The 18186-nt window shown below is 41.0% G+C and overlaps 1 protein-coding gene across 2 annotated transcripts in view; it reads right to left on the minus strand.

The window, feature by feature from the left end:
* Positions 1–18186, minus strand: part of SLC66A2 (solute carrier family 66 member 2) — a 103560-nt gene that overhangs the window by 62032 nt on the left and 23342 nt on the right. Inside the window, exon 4 of one of the 2 annotated variants that reach the window (XM_006134018.2) lies at positions 14109–14162. The exons of the other annotated variant lie outside the window; for it this stretch is intronic. Within the exon in view, the coding sequence (XP_006134080.1) occupies positions 14109–14162 (54 nt within the window). The remainder of the gene's footprint in view (positions 1–14108; positions 14163–18186) is intronic. 2 annotated transcript variants of the gene reach the window in all.

Consider the following 18186-nt stretch of genomic DNA (forward strand, 5'->3'; position numbering starts at 1 on the left):
TGATGAGGGACCTTGTCAAAAGCTTTCTGGAAATCTAAGTACACTATATCTACTGGATCCCCCTTGTCCACATGTTTGTTGACCCCTACAAAGAACTCTCATAGATTAGTAAGACATGATTTCCCTTTACAGAAACCATGTTGACTTTTGCCCAACAAATTATGTTCTTCTATGTGTCTGACAATTTTATTCTTTATTATTGTTTCAACTAATTTGCCCGGTACTGACGTTAGACTTACCAGTCTGTAATTGCCGGGATCACCTCTAGAGCCCTTTGTAAATACTGGCTTTACATTAGCTATCTTCCAGTGACTGGGTACAGAAGCTGATTTAAAGAATAGGTTACAAACCATAGTTAATAGTTCTGCAATTTCACATTTGAGTACTTTCAGAACTCTTGGGCGAATGCTATCCGGTCCCGGTGACTTGTTGCTGTTATGTTTATCAATTAATTCCAAAACCTCCTCTAATGACACTTCAATCAGTGACAAGTCCTCAGATTTGTCACCTACAAAGGACGAGTCAGGTTTTGGGAATCTCCCTAACATCCTTAGCCATGAAGACTGAAGCAAAGAATTAAATTAGTTAGTTTAGACATTTAAGGAATGCTCTACACATTTTTCTCTGAGATTTTGGTGTAGAAAGGAATCAAGTCTGTCTTTTGGAAAACTTTTCTCTCAAAGAACAAACACTTCTTTTAAAACACTCAAGCTGTTTAAGTCTTGTGAATCAGCACTCTCTTATTCAACCACATCAGCTTCCTGGGAATTGGGAGCAAGCAGAGAGTGACTTTCTGGGAGCTGGGAGCAAGCAGAGAATGGATCTGAGGCTATGTCTACACTACAAGGTTTTTGTGCAAAACCCGCTATTTTTGCACAAAAACTGGCGGAACCATCCACACCTCAAGCGCATTTTTGCACACAAAAAAATTAAAAATACACAGTAAATCAACAGGACAGAGGGCTTTTGCTGGTAGAGTTATTCCTCTCCCCACAAGAAATAACTCCTTTTTGCACTACAGTTCCTGCGCAAAAAGGCATGTGTGGATGCTCCGCAGGGGTTTCTTGTGCAAAAAAAGCCTCTCAGAAAAAGCACAGGTGCTCTAATGCCATTAACAGTATGGCCAATCAGAGCTTTCTTGCGCAAGAGCGTCCATGCAATGTGTATGCTGTCTTGCCCAAAAGCACATCACTTTTGCGATGCGCTTTTGAGGTGTGGACACGCTTTTGCGCAAGAAGTTTTTGTGGAAGATCTCTTCTGCAAAAAGCTTTTTGCACAAAAACTCTGCAGTGTAGACAAAGCCTCAGAAAGGAAGAACCAGAGCAGGAGGCAGGGGGTTATGCGAAGAGCTGTGGCAGTGGGTGTGGCCTCAGAGACGAGGTGGGGCAAGGATGTTTCATTTTCAGTGATTTGAAAGTTGTCAACTTGAGTTGAATAGCAGTACAGCTTGTTTTCCTCTTCCATCTAGGAATAAAAACTAGGTGTGGGGATGAGATCTTCTGGATCTAAAATTCTAGGTCTAAAATTGTGAAGGGCACAGTGACCAAAAATAATCAGGTCAATTCACTAACTACCGAGAATACTTCCTTTGTATATAATCAGTATCAAAGGCAAAAACATGCTTTGATAAAGTTTATCACTTTTCCCTTATGTTTTCAAAACATTTATAGTAGTTTTAATAAAAACAAAAAATAAAATTCAACATTTGTCCATTTTTAATGTAATTTTAAATTTGCATCCAAAAAGTGGGACAAAAGTCACAAGTAAAACACAACCAAGTAAATAAGAAATACATCAACCACCATTTTTAACAAAGTAAAAAATTAAGAATCTAAATACATGTAATTTATGTAATTACTTAAATAGATATGTATAGATATATCCTGATTAGCAAACAAAAACAAACAAACAAAATTTGGAGTAATGACTACATACATTTAATTACAAATGATACGTTTAAATGTTTACCCAAGAGAACTTATTTTCTTTAGGAAAAGAACCAAAAAAAAAAAAATGCAAAAGATTATTAAAAGTCATTATTTAAATTTCTTTAATTTCAATTAATCTATCCTGGTCCTTTACACTCCATGTGCAATTTTAAATAAGAATTACTAGCCTCTATTAGTGTACCTAATGTAATATGTTAAACTAGCCATAAACACCATACATATAGAAAGTGGCATAAAATACCATACATATAGAAAGTGGCATAATGCAGCAGAGTGAGTATACTCTACTGTTGGGAATGCCTATGACATCCAGGACCAGATTCAAGCAAGTCACTTCAGCTCATACTTTTTAAAGGTGCCCCACTTGAGACATCTATGGTCTCATTTTAAAAAGGCAGAGCAGCTCCAAATAGCAGAAGCTGTGGGTGCTTACCACCTCTGACATCAGGCCTTCAGTTATCTAAAGCTGGGCACCAAAAACTAGTGCATACCTCTTGAAAAGCTTGGCCTTTGTCTTTCTAGGCCCAACTGTGACCTGACTTATATAGCTTGATGGAAGTAAAAAATCAGGAATGAGAAGAAATTCAGGCCCATTCTTGCTCCACTTACAAAAGCGGGAACAGCAGTTTCAATAGCAGCATTGTGCCACTGATTCACATACTGCCTTCCAGTGAACTCGGTGGCAGAAACAGAAGGCAAGCTATGGTTCTTACCTCCCTTGCAGGGTATCTGTAAGGATTAGTTAATATGTATACACAGCACTCTACAACATCTGGCTGCATACATTTTTATGACTGATTTTGCTATCAATCCTAACAGATCAAATATTCTGTTTATTTCATATATACACACATACATATGTAAAATGATATACTTCTCTATTTTTTAAGATTTCAGCGTTCAGGAAATTCTGTTGCTCTTAACAGATGATGGGTGGCAATACCTTTTGAAGATTTGGCCAGTAATTATATAGCGAGCAGAGAGAGTGGACCTATGCATACACTTGCTGAAATGTATGCTCCAGCAGCTAGTGTTATGCAATCATGTGATTAAAGAAGGTATCATAAAATGCACCTGTACAAGGGAATAAGCACCTTAGAACATGTCTATATGTACCCAAAAGTTCAAATTACAATACGCAATTCCAGTTATGTTGATTGTGTAGCTGGAGTCACCGATATCTACATTAGTACAGAGAAGGCCTTAGCTGTGAATGACTTTCCTGAATGTTGTATGTAGTGTTTGAACATTGCAAGAGTGTACATTTTTTGCACTGAACTGACCACTCATCTCATCACTGGAGATCATGATTTCTCTGCTTCCTCCAGTCTGTGTCACCATGCATTACCCTGCATGAAGATGCAGTTTTGAGATGAGGGAGCCAGCAAGTCTGGGAGTTACAGAGGTTAGACAAACAAACCTCTGTATTCCTTGTGCAGTGTGTAGGTTTAAATACCTTAATGTTTAAATAGAACACAAATTTAAACCATTATCAGATTTTAAGGCACATGGGTGCATTCAAAAAATATGCCATCTGAACAATATTGCCCTCCTCCAGCGGAAACTGAAATGTAACAGTGTTCTGCCGCACATAAATTATTCTATTTTCTCTAGGATATATATTCTCATACCTAGTGTGTCTGTATAAATATATTATGTATTCTCTCTCTTACACACACACACACACACACACACACACACACACACAGGTTTTCCCCCACCCCAAGGTTCCACATGTGAATAATTCATTTTATTCTGACCTCTTTTCTTTCCCCACTCAACTAAATTTTAAAGATCCATTTTAAGAGAGAGAGTTTTACCCACTGATTCTATATTTAGAATCATACTCCTGACAACAAGATCATATCTTTAACATGTACATAGTTTTCCCCATTTCATTTAAGATAGTCTATAGACTGACTTTGGAAACCCATGAGCACCCTCCAGTGGTCAGATGTAGATATTAAGGATACAACTGTTCTTGCTTCTTTAAAATTGACATATTCTGTATTAGCAAAGATTTTATTCATTCAGGCTACGTCTACACTACAAGGTTTTTGCACAAAAAACAGCTGGTTTTGCGCAAAAACCTGGGGAGCGTCCACACCTCAAATGAGCTCTTGCGCAATTAAATGGGCAGTTAAACAGCAGAACAGAGGGCTTTTCCGCCGTAGGTAAACCTCCTTTTCTGAGGCATAATTGCTTTTAGCGCTACAGCTATTGCGCAAAAAGGCCAGTGTGGATGCTCCAGAGGGGTTTCTTGCACAAGAAACCCCTATGGAAAAAAGCACAGGTGCTCTGATGGCCATTCTGTGAATGGCCATCAGAGCTTTCTTGTGCAAGAGTATCCAGCAGCGTGAATGCTCTCTTGCTCAAAAGCACATCGCTTTTGCAATGTGCTTTGAGGTGTAGACGTGCTCTTGTGCAAGAAGTTTTTGCGCAAAAACTCTAGTGCAAAAGGCTTCTTGTGCAAGAAGCCTATAGTGTACATGTAGCATCGGATTACATCTACACTGCCGGTTTTGCAGGCAGTGAGTATGCAAATGAGGCACAGATTAGCATACTGCCATGTCTCATTCGCATAATTTGTGCCTTTTTTTTGTGCAAAGGGTTTTTGTGGGGAAAAAAGTGGCGAGAGGCATAAGGATCATGCGGAAAATGGGGTTTTTGCACCAACCCCCCCATCCACACTACTCCCTCTCCCTCCCTCGCAAAAACCCTTTGTGCAAAAAACGGCATGCATAAATTATGCAAACAAGGCATAACAGTATGCTAATTCGCACCGCATTTGCATACTCACTGCCAGCAATTGGTATTACTATCCATACCTAATCTGGTGGCAAGCTGCTGTCATGTCATGGCACTTTAATTCTCAGTTCTCTCACAGTCTGGCACAGTTGTTCTTCAGTGTAAGATAACAATTTCCTGTATCCTGTCCTCGGCCATGCAAACCTTTGCATGTTTTTCTCATTGTAGGCTTCAAGCTCTTCAGAGCAGCCATAAGATCATCCCCTCTGTTTGTAGGCAGCCTCACGCGGGTGCCACCTATCGATAGATTTGATATTTTCATAACCTCTGCTCCTTCTTTCCCACCCACCCTCTTTTTTTCCCCCCTTAACCCCCAGCAGCACATGGTATCTTGATGAGAACTGACAAATTCAAATCTCAAATCATTAGGCCAGCCCTGGGAAGCATACAGTACAGCAGTTACTGTGACCCTGGTTCCCCTGGCAATCACATTCCAAAAGGGCCTCACTTTGATAAGGCCGGTACCAAACAACCAAGCGGGATTGTTTTTCATGGTCTGCTTTGTTCCTAGAAAATAAGCTTGGATCCCAAAGATCGCGTCAAGGCAATACCATCTCGCATTATATTTCCAGCCAACAAAATGACCATCAATGCACCTTTGTTTATGTTGGCTTATTTAGCTTGTTAGGAATAACTACCTGTATTAGTGATAATATGTTTAATTGGCAATGGGCGGAGATACTGTGTAACTGTTGTAGACCATTGGCTTATGTGCCTATCTCACTTCCGCTGCTAGACCCATCAAATCACTTCTCCTCCGTCCATCTGCTACCTATATAATCTAATGTATGTTTTGGTTAAGTTAGTGCTCACCGGGTTAACCCCTGAGAGTACTCCACCAGCTGTGTGAACCAATAAATCCTCTGCTTGTTTTCACCTGCACCCAATATGTCCAAGAAATTATTCCCTACACCCCCTATTTATTTTGGGTCTGCACATCCTAAACTCAAAACTCTGATCATCTGAAGAATTGGGCTGTGCCCTCAAAAACTCATCTATAAAGTGCTACCAGACTAGTTTTTGTTTTCTTAAGTTTATCCTGTATGGAATAACTCGGCTACCCCCTGAAGCTTCTGAACTTATTAATACTCCATTAAAAAAAAAGTGTGTCAGACTTCTACATTTATGTTGGGACCGATGCAGAATGATGGATAAGAGAGTTCACTGGAGAAGCAGGTTTGAACATAAATCACCTTCATCCAGTAAGGGTTTCATGCAGCAGTTCGGACTTAGCAAAAAATGCCATTAAACAGGCAACTCTCTAGCTGTGTTTTTCTTCCTGGCAGTTTTACAAACAGTAAACTCAAAGTATATTTTATAAACTGTACAAGCCATACAAGAGAGCATGCATTTCCCCTGAGCTCCCTGCCCTGGCTTTTGGTTGCTGCATAAACCCTTTTGTTTATCTCCCTTCTTCTAGGAGAAAGCGAATACAGGCAGTCCCCGGGTTACGTGGATCAGACTTATATCAGATCCCTACTTACAAACGGGGTGAGGCAACCCCACACTAGATGCTTCCCCCCAGCAGACCAGGGAGACGCGAAGCTAGCGCCCCACCTCCCCCAAAGCAGACCAGGGAGACGCGGAGCGGCTTTTCTCAGCAGACACCTCAGCTTGAGAATAAAGGACTGAGGGAAGTGAGGTGTGGGAGAATAAAACTGAGCTCTGGAGAAATGTTTGGCTAGAGTTTCCCCTACAATATGTACCAGTTCCGACTTACATACAAATTCAACTTAAGACCAAACCTACAGTCCCTATCTTGTACGTAACCCGGGGACTGCCTGTACATGATTCGATTGCCTACATACCTATGGTGGGTAACGAACATGAGGAATGGGAAGTAGTTTTGTCTCAGAAAAATTACTACAAAGACAGCATTTACTGAATCCTGGAGGCTTGTTAGTGAATATTAGTCACTGGCTACATTCTCAAGAGGAAGGACAAAGGGGACTCAGTGTCCGCATGGAGAGGGAGGGCTCAGGCCCCCATACACAGGCTGTCACCACTCCCCATTTTGTGCATGTCGGCCCCGTTCCCTGATTAAGGCCACTGGAGCACAAGGCCTTACTGTCTCTCAGACAGGGCAAACATATTGACTTTGGCCATCAGCCATGCTGCCCTGCAAGTATATTGACTCTGGAGACATAGATGTGGAAGACATATGCACTGCATCCACTTCTTAATAGAAATAGGGCACACTTACCCTGCACTGAACAGCATCCAGTGATTTTTTGGGATTTCTTTGCAACTCTATCTCATATAATTTCAAAAATCAAATGTTTCCGTAATTCTGGCATTCAGTGTTGCAACTGAAGATCAAAGTTTTCAGCAGAAAGCCTTTTTTATTTTTGGCAGTGTCTTTAGTTGAAAACACAATTTTCCATGAAAAAAAGTTTCAGGTGAATAATTGTCCACGAGCCTTATATATATGCTGTCAAAATGGAATCTCTAGCTGTCAAATGAGCCAACCCAAGTGTTCAAAAACCGTAAGTCATGACTCCCAAGAATTTGGGTGGCTTGTTTCTGTCCCTCTGGTCCCAATCCCTGCTGCACAAATCTTGGAAAAAGGGAAGAGAGGACTCTGCTGCCCTCCCCTCCAGCAGCTGTAGAAGAAGCAGAGGCGAGGAAAGAAACAGAATGAAGAAATGCTGGGGCTGGTATATGCCATTATCTGATTAAAATGTGGTACATGGCCAAAAAGGGCTCATAGATGGACTGACCCAGGGTCAACCTTTCAAGGCTTGGTGAGAAGATGTGTAAATGATAACTGGGCTATTACATTAGGTTAGAGTAGTGGTTCTCGACCTGTGGTCCGTGGGCCCCTGGTGGTCCGTGACAGTACTGTAGGGGGTCTGCAGAAAGTTTAAAATAGAAATTAAAATAAATGTACAAAGCTTCTCGCAGACAGCATGGCCTTCAGCTCATGTTGCTTCCCACGGCTTCGGAAGAAGCATGAGCTGAAGGATGTATAGGCTGCAGGCACAATTATATTGTTTGGAGGAGGGGGCCATAAAATTGTAATAGATTGAGAAGGGGTCAATATGCTAGAAAAGGTTGGGAGCCACTAGGTTAGAGCAAAACTTTGAAATGCAAACTTGCATTGTTAGAGCATTTTAATGGTAGGTTTGCTCAGGTCTTGTGATGTGAACCAATAACCCTTGTCTGTTACTATAGCTTTGATTCAAGATCAGAAGGTAATATTAACATTTATGATCAAACTTGATTGAAGTAGTATTGTTGTGTAGCTGTCTCTCTGAAGGTTATGGTAAACTGTATGTGAACTATTTAATAGATAAATTACCTTGTGCTAATGTCACTTCATGGCAAAGTCTATGGTGTTCTCCAGGCCAAGAGGTAACCCCCATTCACCCATTTGCAGTTCATAGGGTCAGTGTTGGGTGGTAGCAGCCAAACACAGGAACAGCCACTATTTGTATATAAATAAAAGCACAGATAGTGGTATACAGAAGACAGCTGTGTCTACACTACAAAGAAAAGTCGGAAAAGATACGCAAATTGGGAATTGCAATTTGCATGTCTTTTTCCACTTTTCTTTCAGAATAGGCTTTTCCCAAATTTGGCGCGTCTACACAGTGACAAATTTCAGGAAAACCTCCTCTTTTGGCACATCCCTTCTTCCTCATACACTGAGGTTTACAGGAATGGCGAAAGAACGTGTCCACTTTTCCAAATTTTTTGTTTGGAAAAGAAGATGCATTCCTTGGACACGGCATAGCTTTTCTGGGATACCTCCGGAATCCTGGAAAAGAGCTGCAGTATAGACATAGCAGAGGAGTTTAGTGAACAAGAGACAAACAGATAAAATAAAACAAAAGACAAATCCACATGATTGGCTGATAGAAACTTTGGTTCTGCCTCTGCTTTCAAATTTAGTCAATCTGGTAAAGGACGAAACAAAGGAGCACACTGTATACATATCTGTTTATCTACTATAATCTTTATAAAGCACTCACACATATTGATGGTGCTTTCCCATATATTTGTCAACACATGCCTATACCCCAGAGAGACAGACCCAATACACTCCAAGTTCTACAGAAAAGCAACTAGCGAGCTAATAAAATAATAACTTATTAGTATCTGGGTTAGGAGTTCTAGTGCTTGTTTACTCATTTCATTTACCACTAGGTTATTATTGGTCTTCTGACTGCAGGAAAGAAATGAACAGGAAAGCTGTGGGAGAGAGTTCTCAGCTGTCATGCTACACTCACAGCTGCAACTAGTGCAGCAGAGGTTCACACTGAAAATGTTAACTAGCGGTTAATTGACTAGTTGACGTACGTTTCAAAGGAGGAATGACGAACTCCGCGTGCAGCCCAGGGCCAGCGGGAAGTCCCGCTGACTCTGGGCTGCACCCAGGTGCCAGCTCTGAAATGCACAAGAGCCCCCAGCATGGATCTTGGGATCAGCAGGGCACTCAGGGTGTGTCTAGACTACAGGGTTTTGTCGACAAAAGTCCACTTTTGTTGACAAAACTATACCTGCGTCTACACTACCGCGGAGTTCTGTCGACATAATGTCGACAGAACTCAGCAGTTTTGTCGTCGCTGGTAAACCTCATTTTACTAGGCATAACGCTTTCTGTCAACAGAGTTCTGTCGACAGAAGGTGTTATTGCATGTAAACTGTCCTTTGCGTCTACACTACCATGTCGACAAAGCAGCTTGATTTGTTGACAGAACTGAATCTAGTGTAGACGCTCTTTGTCGACAGAAGCTTTGTCGACAGTATCTGTCAACAAAACTTCTGTCGACAAAAGCCTGTAGTCTAGACGTACCCTCAGAGTCCCCTGTTGATCCCGGGCTCCATGCTGCACTGCCAGTTTGAAATTCCACGTGGAGCTGGGGTCAGCTGGGGACTCCCTGCTGACCCTGGGCTCCAGCACAGCATTTTCGCAGAACCCAGGATCAGCTGGGGTGGTCCCCAGCTGACCCCAGGCTCCACGTGCACAGCACCACACTGCTGATCCTGGGCTCAGCTGTGCAGCGATGCCCCTTTGAAATGCCTCAGCGCTGCACAGCTGAGCCCAGGATCAGTGGCGCAGTGCTCCTACTTTCAAGTATCCCCTCTCCTCCTCCCCCCCCTTGCTGCCTCTATCTGCTAGAAGCAGCAAGGGGGGGGGGGGGTTGACTAGTCGACTGACTATCCAATAAGCATTATCAGATAGTCGACTAGTCTTTAACATCCCTAGTTCACACTTCGTACCCATGGGACAACTAGTTAATCCATCTTTTATTTAAAAAACACAAGAACCTCCTCAAATGAATTTGTTTACACAGACATATTCCAGCCTCACATATACAACTTTAAAACATGTTTTCCATATTAATGTACTAATGTGTAACTAATCTGCATTTGGTATTTTTTAAACACCTATACCTTTTAGACTCTCTTGTCCTGTGGACCGAAAGCAAGCACAGTTCAAGCACATACAGTATTCTCACACTGCTGAGTGTAGCATGATAGACACCAAAATAACTCCCTTTCAAGATTTAAAATAAAACTTTATAAACAAGAAAGGAAACCCTTGTGATTTCTTTAAGCAGTGTCCTTCAAACTTGATTAGCTGTAAATATTTAAACATTTGCATATGCACTGGGAGTTATCCCCTTCACTACCGATACTATCACAGAGCTATAAAAATATCTTCAAAGATCTAATATCCTGTGTCTCCCAACACCTCCAAATCTCATTTGAAAGGCTCAAAATGTAGGCAAGAATTTGCATCTCAATACAGAAACGTTCAAAACATCCACATTTATTCTAAAGGATCTCAGCAGGTGATGAACCAGTTAGCTGAAGAAAAAGTAGGATCTCAGTTCTGCTTGTCCATTAAGAAAACCAAGGCTTTAATATAGGTCTCATTCTCATCTTCAGATACACCAACAGGCATTGTGTAAATTAAGGGCATTAGTTTATTTGTTTTACATAAAGTTTCTTCAGAACTGTTGCTACACAGAGCTTCCTTTTCCTGGAACAACAACTGGGAATAATTTTGCTTCTGTGTGAAAACAGGAAGCTGCTGCATATCCAAAGCTGGTGTAAATTGTCATAACTGATGTCAATGGAGCTATGACAGTTTTACACAAACAGAGGATCTTACCCTTCGAATAACAGTATCTAAGCAGTCAGCTTTCAGAGTCAAGTGTCAGATAAAAACTTTTACAGTTCATGTGTGGAGGAACAGCAGCATTAAGTGGTTTGCTGGAATACTGACAATACATATGGCTGAAAGACATACCAGTGGGCACAGGAAGGGCTCAGTTTCTGATTGAAAGGTGATGACCAAGGACAGCTTCAGGATCAGCATTTATCTACCAATTTCCTGGTGCAACATAGTGGGCAATATTTTCCAGTTTAACACTCTGATCGTCCCACAATTAAACAGTTTCCAGAGCTAATTGAACTTAAGTTAAAGTGACTACAAGACACATGCTTACCATGCTTTTGCAAAAGGGATATAATGACTTCCCAAAGCTAGAAACAGCAAGGAGTTTTTTGGGAAATGAAACGAAGTGAGAGGCAGGAAGGCTAGTTGTAATAACTTTTGGTGGAAAAAAAAATGCTCTGCCAAATTCATGTAGGTCTACACTAAAGGTGAAGGTCAACTTAAGATATGCAACTCTAGTTATATTAATTATGTAGGTAGAGTTGACAGATCATCCACACAGCGGGAGGTCAATGAGAGCAAACGCTCCCATCGGCTTCCCTTACTCCTCATGAAGAACAGGAGTACCGGCACCAATGGGGGCACCCTCTCAGTTCGAATTAGTTAGTCTTCACTAGACCTGCTAAAATTGAACCCTGGAAGATCAACCACAGCAGTATCGATCTGTGTAGTGCAGACATGGCGTAAGAGAGGTAAAGGAATACACAACCTCCTGGAATTAATTTTCAATGAAATTCCCATGGCCCTGGACAAACAAAGCACTGCTATATAGACATAAGCAGGACAAAATTAAACAAAATTAAACAAAACTTGTGTAATTGTAAAGCAACATAGGACTAGTGCCATTATAGCCCAATAAAGTCTCCCAGGCAAACCTTCTGAGTCTAATACGATATTTGTATATATGTAAACACACACATCTGTGCCTCAGAACTATTTAAAACAGAACTATACTAATTAAAAATATCAGTTTAAAAAGAATAGGTACACAAAACCCAGCCATTATTTGTTTTGGCACTCCTGAAAGAAGGTGCTTTTCCTATCTCATCAAAATGCAGTATCCCTATTTCTTTTGATCTGTCCTGCTTTCCTAAGCAAGATGAAGTTCATATCAGAACTTGCTCATCATAAATACCAAGGGACCCAACTCTTAAGTTTCAGCAGGTTTTCACAGACATATTCAGGTCCCTTTGTTTAATTAAGATATTTTGAAACTTGTAATCCATTAAGAGACATTAGTAAAATGTAGCAACTAATTGTTTCTATTTTCATATAGTTCCCTCAAGGACTCAGAATAAGCTATCCTTCAATATGTACTGTATACAAATTGCAGTTTCTAGCTAAGATACCATAAATAATAAAGCATCACTGAAGAAAACAAGAATGTAAACATGTTAAAAATGGTGTGAGATTTAAGTTTACTTTCTATAGGTAAGTCTATTTTGATGCAACAAGCCAGTAAGAATGACTGCAAACTAATGATACGAGACAAAAAATCGGCAAAACAAATATTTGATGCAAAGCCCAGAAAAGTGTTTTTTTGATAGAGGAACAGGAAAAGGTGCTTTGCAAGTTACTGGCATTAAACCAAAATACAATTTTGCAATATTATCAATTTTTTTTCCCCAACCAGAAAATCCAGAAGAGGACAACTGCATTTCTTGAGTACATGCTTCATTAAAGATCAACTGATACGCAAGACTGATTTGAGGGCCTAAGGAAGAGCTCTGCATTGCATCTCCATATAGAAATGTTTCTGTCTCTATCAGGAGATGTCTACATACAAGCTGAACATCAATTTGATTACATTTACAAAACAGATTCAGTAATACGGATTCAAAACCCAATGTAGGTCCTCTTATTTTGGAACAAGAGTGCCCCGCAGCCCACTTTGAGAAAGCTGCTAATGGGCTGTTCTGGTTTGTTTATCCAATGGCTCAGTAGCGACGGAGTCTCACGGCTCACATTGGCTCAGGTTCACCATTTGCAGCCAAAGGGAGCCACAGGAACAGGCCACAGAGCCTTTAGATAAACAAGCCGGAGCAGTCTGTAAGCAGGGCCACCGTGAGAAACACTGCACTACATTGACTTCCTTTTAAACTGATTTCTAACCAACTTAACCAAAATTGAATAGGACCGTCTTGTTCCAAAAGAAGTTTCAACATGGGAAGAGTGCACCAAGCTAAATAGATGTAACAAACTTACATTACATTGGTGCAACGTCTATGTTTAGAGATATCTGAAGCCTTCTATAAAGTGGTATCTAAACTCCTTAAAGTAAAGAAACCTTGCTAAGACACAGTCATGGTCTCTGGCTCTTCAGGCTACTAAAAGCAGGAAATGACAGAGGCTGGATGCCCATCCTATTTCTCAATCCCTCTGGTTAGCTAAAGAACATTCAAAAGTTTAGAATGGATTCCAAAAGCACCATTCCAGACAGTGAGGAGAAGGAGTCTTCAAAGTGTGGGGGGGTTATAAATCCCCCCCTTCCCCTCCAATAGCAAGACAGAGGATGCTTTGTTCAAAATGAGGCCAGGAAAGAATCATAAAATAAAATTTTGTTGCAAGCCATTTTGGTTTTGCTGAACTTGAGATGTTACAGGGAGATTCTTATATGCTGAATTGCAAAATGAGCATCTAGTATTTTCCTTGGCTTAAAGCTGCTAACCATACTTTTTATAGCTTGGTTCACGCAGTCTCACCTTTCTGGGGGGAATGGGTCAGGGACAGAAAGAAGAAAAGTTTTTATTTCGGTGAGGTGAGGACAAGAGCCCCATGTCAGTCATGTTGATTAATAAGTTCTATTATATAATACCATTTTGCTTCTCTAATGGGGCAGGAAAAAGAGCAAATTACAATTGAGAAGAATGAGGGGAGGAATTGGCAACTCAATTACCTCTAGGAGAAAAATGGTTTCTGGAACAGAACTGAAAGCATCTTTTCCTCTATAAAAGCTTAAATAGCAAAACAGTTAGATGTTAGTATCTGGAGAAAAGATAGCATATACATACTGTGTAGAAATGGCCATCATGCAATCATTCCTAAAATGATTAAAAAAAAAAAAAAGAAAGAAACCACAAACACACAAAACAAAATACAGTGAAGCATGAATTATGTTTCAGATGGCAACCTCATGCAGCGTGGGTTTGTATAGTACATACCCAGATAGGATCTCTTGGGAGGTGCTTTGAATTCTTCATCTTTACTATCTGCAGCTACATAAGAAAAATAAATTGAGGAGAGAGAGGAAGAAAAGACAAAACAGACTAATTTGAGTCAATACAATAGATGGTTTTTTAGTTTTTGTTTTGTTTTAGTTTGGTTGGTTAGTACATCTTGCTAATTAAAAAAAAAAAAAACCACATGCCAGAAGTTTTAGTTTCCATGCTGTCTATCGAGTTTACCCCAAGATTTTTAAGAAGGAGAAAAGGGAAGGAAATTACTGAATAACCTCAGTGAGAGAAATACCAACAATTTAAAAAGCAAATAATAAAGGGGAGGAGAGAATAACAGAGACAGTGTAACATGTAACCCTCTTTAAAGCAATGTACAAAAATATTCATGAACTTTTCAGGGAAAGAGAAAACTTAAATTGCTTATTTTTATTCCTGTGTCTAAGTTAAATGTGAAGATGGAGGAGACTTTCAGGAAGAATTTTGTAGGGACAAGTAAAAAAATAAAAACGTGACAGGGTTGCCTCAAATTTTGTAGGGACCCCTTTTCTACATCTCTTCCAATAGTTTCAACCATTTAGCCACTCACTTTAACAGAGAGCGCAAATTACCGCTTCACATATACCACATGCTGAACTACTTAATTTTACTCTAGCCTTCCTCTGTAAGCCTGAATTCCATTTGAAAACCATATGCTATAAAAGACTATTAAAACTCTCTTTGTTATCCCAGTGTTACAGTAAGGGATAAGTTGTACACAGAAGTTAAGATATCAGCAGTGTGAGGGAAGATGGGGTCCAAAATTAAATGACAGTAAGAAATAAACTGAAACAATAATGGAGCCCCCATGCTACTTGGCCCCTAAGCACCACAAGGATACAAATAACTACATAGCAACTATGGCTTTCGGGTTAGGCAAAAGACTCAAGGCATCATACCCACAAACTACACCATCCCCAGGACAAACTCCACACTGTTAGAATATTTTGGGGGTGTTTGCACTTACCCACACATCAGGACAAAGGCTCTTGGGGGGTATAATCAAGTTTTGAGAGTGTGGGGCAAAGGAAACTAATCTCAGCATTACATAGGTCTAGCTGTATCTAGGATGGCCCTTCTATCCTGCCAAGATTTTTTTTTAAATGGCTGATATCATCTAAGCAATCAACCTCCACAAACTGTGTTCCTGTTAAAATGGCTCATGATGGGCACCCAAAGTCAGAGGCAGTTAAAACTGACTGACCATTGGGCCCTTTTTAACAATCCCAACTGGTTGTCTCAGAACTGAGGTACCCAAAATCAACAATCACGATTCAATATCTTTGTCTTCCAGCATAGTTGCACTGCAGGACAAACTGCTAAGCTGGTTTGTTCAAGGACAGAGCTTTAAAAAAAAAAAATCCAGCTCTGAGCTGTAGAGCTGTCTCCTTCAGTACAATACATCACAAACTGCTGCAAACACCAATTTACATTCAGCAGAAAAAAGGGCTATTGTTACCACTAAAAGTGGTGTAAGGATACCCACAAATTAAGATTTAGAATGCATTCAAAATAGAATTAAGAAAGAGACAAAAATGGAGGACTTGAGGGCATTACCTAGTCTCTGCGTCTCCCTAACAGTAACTTTCACAGCACAGTATGCACATGTTGTTCCATTTGAGATAAAAGAAATCCTTAGTAATAGGCTAATTCTAAAATAGTTTCTTGAAGCCTAGATTTTTAGCAAGTCTTTATTTGTTTTGGGCTATGTTACATGCATGCATGGGGATGTAAATCTCCTCTTGGTTAATGCATGTAATAAAGGATAATAAAATGTATGTACCCGAACAAAAAGGAAAGACCCTTCCAATAATCAAAAGAGAACGCAAGCACAAAATGAGTTCTGCCACTTGCATTGCCCTTTTATTGCTTTGTATGAGAAAACAAATATTTCCTAGAAGGTAAGGGGTGGGAGGGATAGTTTCTTCATGGATTTTTTTTAAATGGAGAAAAGAAGTCTCCCTAATATCCACAAGAACAGAAACGCTCAGAGGAGACAGTCAAGTGAGTTCTAGGGGAGTGAACTTTTAACGTTGCAACAGATTCCCACATAAATGAAAGTGCAGTCTGTACATTAAATGATTTGTAGATACATAGTTAACTAAAACATTAAAATGTACTTCAAGCCAGAGGACCTAGCAAAACTTGCTTGAGCTCTCAAAACTTGTCCTCTAGATTAGGAGACACTGTTATTGTTTTGGAAGCTTTAAAAAAAATGGCTTCCTGCTGAACTAATTCAGCAGGGGTTATTTTTGATGATTAGGAAAGAAAAGAAAAAGAAAAAAAACACACACACTACTCCTGGATAACTCAAGACTCGTTGGTTAAATGTGCCACCAGTATTATTAGAATGGAATATAAGGCATCCACTAGAGTGGAGACAGAACCAAGATAGTCTCATCTTTTAATCCAAATTATTTTGTAGAGGTATTAGGAAAGAGGATGGAATTTAAATACAAAAACATAGTGAGGTTGATATTAATTATTATTATTATTATGACAAAGCAATCCATAATGTAACACCTTCCATCCAGGGATCTCAACTGCTACTCGAAAGCATCAAACTGAAATGTAGTTTTCTATCATCTGTGAGCTATGGGAAAAAACTAGACAAATTGAGCAGCTTGCCCTGGATCTGATGGGACAATCATGGGAGGGTCAAATTTCAGATCACAGATCAGCTGATACCCAGTTTCTGTGCTTTGCCCACAAAGCCATGTTTCCTCTTTTGGCGGAAGTATGTACGCCCAGAATGGTAAACAGAGCAAAGATTAATTTCAAACCAGTACATTACATCCAACGGTGAACCTCAAGATCCTCAGCATTAATACTTTTCGATTGTACATCTATATATGTTAATATCACAGGTTTAACCTCTCCATCACTTAGAAGTTAATTGCATCTACAAAAATCAGGGGAGAGACATTTAGTTGCATAGTGCAGCCTCTTGCTGCAAAGAAAAGAGTGAAGGCCCAAAACAGCAGACAAAATTGTCCTCTTTAGTGAATTAAATATAGGGAGAAGTGGATCTTGGGAAATGACAGGGCAGGACACATTGAATATGCTCTGCAAGTTACCTCACAGGCTGGTGAAGAACCCAATTATTTCACTAAGTGACTGAATGCCAGTCTGTGTCATTTTCAAAAAAGGAGGGAAGCCGAAGTAGATATGGACACACACACACACACACACACACACACACACCCCGATATGTACTGAGAAAGCCTGTCAGAGAAAGGGGAGGGAAAGAACATGATCTGGCTTGAAGACTGATCTCCTAGCCCCACAAAGGGCAATAAGAAGAGGAAGCCCCCTGCTCTGCTCCCAACCAACAGGTATTGGAGGGAGGAAGCGCTGGCTACTCCCCTCCCAAAACATCCAGTTTTAAATCTCTGCTAAATATGAGATCAGATCTAAAGTCATTCATTTCCCCAGCTCAGTGATCCCCAACACGGTGCCCGCGGGCACCATGGCGCCCGCCGGGGCATTTGTGCACGCCCGCCGACAACCTGGGCCGGCCCCCCCCCCACGTGACGCCGGCCCCAGGACCACGGCACAAGGCGCTCAGGCGGCCCCAGCCCCGGCCCTGGGGCACATACCGGCGGCGGCACCGGGTGCAAGGGCATCCTCGTCCCCGGGCGTGCCCCCGGATGCGCAGCCCCGCCCCCGGGTGCCCGGCGCGTGAGTGGCCCCACCCCCCAGGCGCCCGAGAGCCTCTAAAGGTTGGGGACCACTGCCCCAGCTTATGGCAAGAGTCCTCGCAGACAATGCAGCCCCAGATAGAGAAGAAGAAAAAAAATGTACAGGTCACAGTGCTGCAGCCTGCAGATAAGCTAACATTCTTCATGATGTCATTACCTGGTCCACTTCACACTCCACAGACACCATTAAGTGGGAGTGGGAAGAGGTTTGCAGAACAAGCCTATTGTTCTGTTAAATAGAACACTCCCCTGCAGAGCCAGCACCCATAGCCCTAGGGCTCCCACTATTAGGGTACCTCTACTATAGAGTTTTTTCAGGATATCGG

The sequence above is a fragment of the Pelodiscus sinensis genome, chromosome 2, assembly GCF_049634645.1.
Source record: "Pelodiscus sinensis isolate JC-2024 chromosome 2, ASM4963464v1, whole genome shotgun sequence".
NCBI classification, from domain to species: domain Eukaryota; kingdom Metazoa; phylum Chordata; order Testudines; family Trionychidae; genus Pelodiscus; species Pelodiscus sinensis.